The sequence below is a fragment of the Arachis ipaensis genome, chromosome B03 (assembly GCF_000816755.2).
Source record: "Arachis ipaensis cultivar K30076 chromosome B03, Araip1.1, whole genome shotgun sequence".
In the NCBI taxonomy this organism is placed as follows: Eukaryota; Viridiplantae; Streptophyta; class Magnoliopsida; order Fabales; family Fabaceae; genus Arachis; species Arachis ipaensis.
The window spans coordinates 7,207,154-7,210,635 of NC_029787.2; the positions used below are offsets into that span (position 1 = coordinate 7,207,154).

Sequence of the window (3,482 nt, forward strand, 5' to 3'; positions counted from 1 at the left end):
TTCTTAAGCTTTATAAATAATGACAATCATTATTATCGTCTTCAGAATACATAGGAGTACATAAGAATACACAGAAATAAATCGTATTTTTTGGGAACAATAATTTTTTTAATTTATAATAGAAAAAAATCATTGATAAATATGGTTTATTGACATGCTATTCTTCTGAAGATGATAACAATGATGGTCATTGTTGCCGACAATGTTAAAGAAGTCATGTTTGTTATCTGTCTAGCATTTAACTCCCAAATTAAACCAAATTAGATTTTTTTTTTAAATTAAGGTGTTGGAAAGCACCATTTCTAATACACTATTGTTAATTAGACGATAATAATGACTATAAAAACTCGGAGTGAACTTCGCCGATTGCGACGAATAAAATTATAGAAGTTTGCGGGAAGTTACGACCAACTCATCTTAAACAAAAAAAAAACAAAAAACGTCCATTTAATTTTATTGAAAAGATAATAATTTTTTAATTCATAATAAAAAAATAAAAAAATTTGCCTACTTTTTTAAAACTAGGATGAAATTGAGTTTAGTTTTGTACATGTGAAAGGGATTTACAACTTAAACCAAGGTTTTAAAAATTAAATCGGTGAACCGGCTAAATTTAATATTAAAAATTTTAAATACTTAATTAAAATTTAATTTAAATTGAATTGAATATTTGAATATAATAAAATAATATATTTATATATAAAAAATATTTTTAAATTAAAAAACCGACTAATTTATCAATTTTTAATTGATTTTATCACTTCTTGAATCGATTTTTAGTCTATGGCACCGGTTAATCAACCAATTTCGGTTAACCCGGTTGAAATCTGTTTGTCAGAAGTATAAATTGAAGATGACTCAGTATTTGACCAGCCTGGCATAGACCAACAATTGTAGGGCCAGAGCACATTGTTGTGTATATATATATATACTTTTTGTTGTCTAAAGAGAAATATAATTTGATAATAACAAAATAATTTCACTTATTCTAAAAAAAATAAAATACTAAAATGTTAAAATAATAAAAAAAAAAAGGGTGGAAAGAGAAAGAAAGGGAGGAATGGTTTGCAAAGGCTGGCCATGTGCTGTTGCATTCAGTATCTAGAGACTAGAATGCATCTATGATCTATCTGAGTAAAATTTGTTACTTTCTTAGTTACTATCACTTGCACTTTTGACAATGCTTAGCTTAATTGGAAAAAAGAGATTTTGATGCCACCCTCTATGAATTGGCAGTACTGTTCATGTGGAAAATCTTTTTCCTTGTTATTTGCAAAATGTACAGCTTTTATGTACTAAAAGTATCCCTTTTTAGAAACCAAGTCCCACAAATGTTGTAACCAACATGTAAAAATAAAACACTACTCTTTAACATAAGAACCATAAATATTAATTTAAGGATTAAGTAACTAAAACAGAAGCAAGAGAATAATTAAAAATAACAACAAAAATAGGCTTCTAAAGTGATAATTGAACAGCTGAGACATTGTCTATTATCTCCTTGAATAGGATTTGATTATTGGCTTATGCTATGTGTACCAGAGAGGGTAGCAGAAATTAAAGCTATGTAACAACCTGAACTGGATACCTATGAATGCAATCTTCCCAAGGAGACTTAGGTGAAGCCTTGACATGCCTAAGTGCCTGCCACACTGCACTGTTACACTTAAATCCACTTCCAAATGCAATCTGCCACACCCTATTCCCCTTCCTCATTCTTCCCTTGGCTTCAGTGTATGCCAGCTCATACCAAATAGAGCTTGAAGAAGTGTTCCCAAATCTGTGAAGTGTCATTCTAGAAGCCTCAACATGCATAGGAAGAAGCTGAAGATTCTTCTCAAGCTCATCAATCACAGCTCTACCACCAGCATGAATGCAGAAATGATCAAATGCAAGCTTGAAATCAGGTATATAAGGCTTCACTTTTGCATTCAGAAGCTTCTTAACAACCAAAGTAGCAAAGAACAGAAGCTGTTCACTTATTGGAAGAACAAGAGGCCCCAAAGTTGTGATGTTAGTCTTCAAAGCCCCACCAGCAATAGCCATAAGATCCTTTGAGAGAGAAACACCAGTTTTGCCATCATCGTCTTGTTCTTGATACACACACCTGAAAGCTTTATCATCAGCACCCTTATGAGTCCTCACAACATGAACAAGCTTGTACTTTGCTCTTCTCTTAACAGAGCCTTTGTTGGACAACAAAACAGCAGAACCACCAACACGGAACAAACAATTTGGGATCAGCATAGATTTCTTGTTCCCAAAGTACCAATTCTGAGTAATGTTCTCAGTGCTAACAACAACAGCATAAGTGTTCCTATGAACTTGAAGCATGTCCTTAGCAAGATCAATGGCTATAACTCCTGCACTACAACCCATACCACCCAAATTGAAGCTTCTAATGTTACCCCTAAGCTTGTACTTGTTCACAATCATTGCAGAAAGTGAAGGAGTTGGGTTAAACAAACTGCAATTCACAACAAGAACACCAATATCCTTAGGCTTAATCTTTGTATTAGCAAAGAGATTATCCAAAGCACCAAACATAACATTCTCAGCTTCTTCTCTTGCAGCAGCCATGGAAGGAGTTGGAGGGATATGATGCATGGCTTCGGGTACATAAGTCTCCTCACCAAGACCAGAACGTTCTAGAATCTTCCTCTGGAAATCAAGAGAATCGTCAGAGAAATCACCGGTGAGCTTAGAATGTTCCATGAACTGAGTGAACTTGACGCTGAGATTCGAAGGTGGCTTGTAACACGAATAATCAACGAGGTAAACGGATCTTGGCCTTGTCATGATGTAAACGGTGGATCCAAAAACGAGGATCGCGGAGCAGATTATGACGCTGACGAGATTGTACTGAAGGTGGAGCCATAAGTGGTGAAGGTCGTTAGGGTTCATCTGAGATGCTTGGATTATAATGATTGACATGAGAGGAATCAAGCAGAGGGTTAAGAGGTGAGTGATTAGGTAGTGGTATCCAAGTTTCACGTATTTGAGATTCACGCTCTGGAGAAAATCCGGTAGAATCCGAGTTTGGTGGATCTGAACGTCTCCGCCGCCGCCGCCGGTGGTGGTGGTGCCATCGGAATTCATCGTGGGCGGTTTGGGATTCTGAAAAAGATTGAAAATTTGATGAGAAATGAAGGTGGGTATGTAAAGATGGATCTGGATTTGGGAGTCAGCAGTGAATATAAAAAAAGGTTAGATTTTTAATTTTGAATTTGTGGGGTGGAGAAAGAAAAAGAGAAGTTGTAGAAGGAGTTAATGAATGAATGAAAGAATGGTGGGTGGTGGAGGGAGAGAGGAGAAGGTTGAATGGGAGTGAGGGAGGGACACAAGACAGAAAGAAATATGAATGAAATATGTGTATTCAGCAGCTTGACTTTGTATCTGACAACAAAGCAGAAACTGGAGAGGGAGGCTGCTGAGCTGTGTAAGCTGTTTGTATTTCTGTTTACAATTTGTCAATTGGGATT

General features: G+C 35.6%; 1 protein-coding gene across 1 annotated transcript; it reads right to left on the minus strand.

The window, feature by feature from the left end:
- LOC107628878 (3-ketoacyl-CoA synthase 4) lies at window positions 1,248-3,476 on the minus strand. The gene has a single exon (XM_016331503.2). The coding sequence runs from the start codon at window positions 3,097-3,099 to the stop codon at window positions 1,564-1,566; it is 1,536 nt and encodes a 511-aa protein (XP_016186989.1). The 5' UTR covers window positions 3,100-3,476; the 3' UTR covers window positions 1,248-1,563.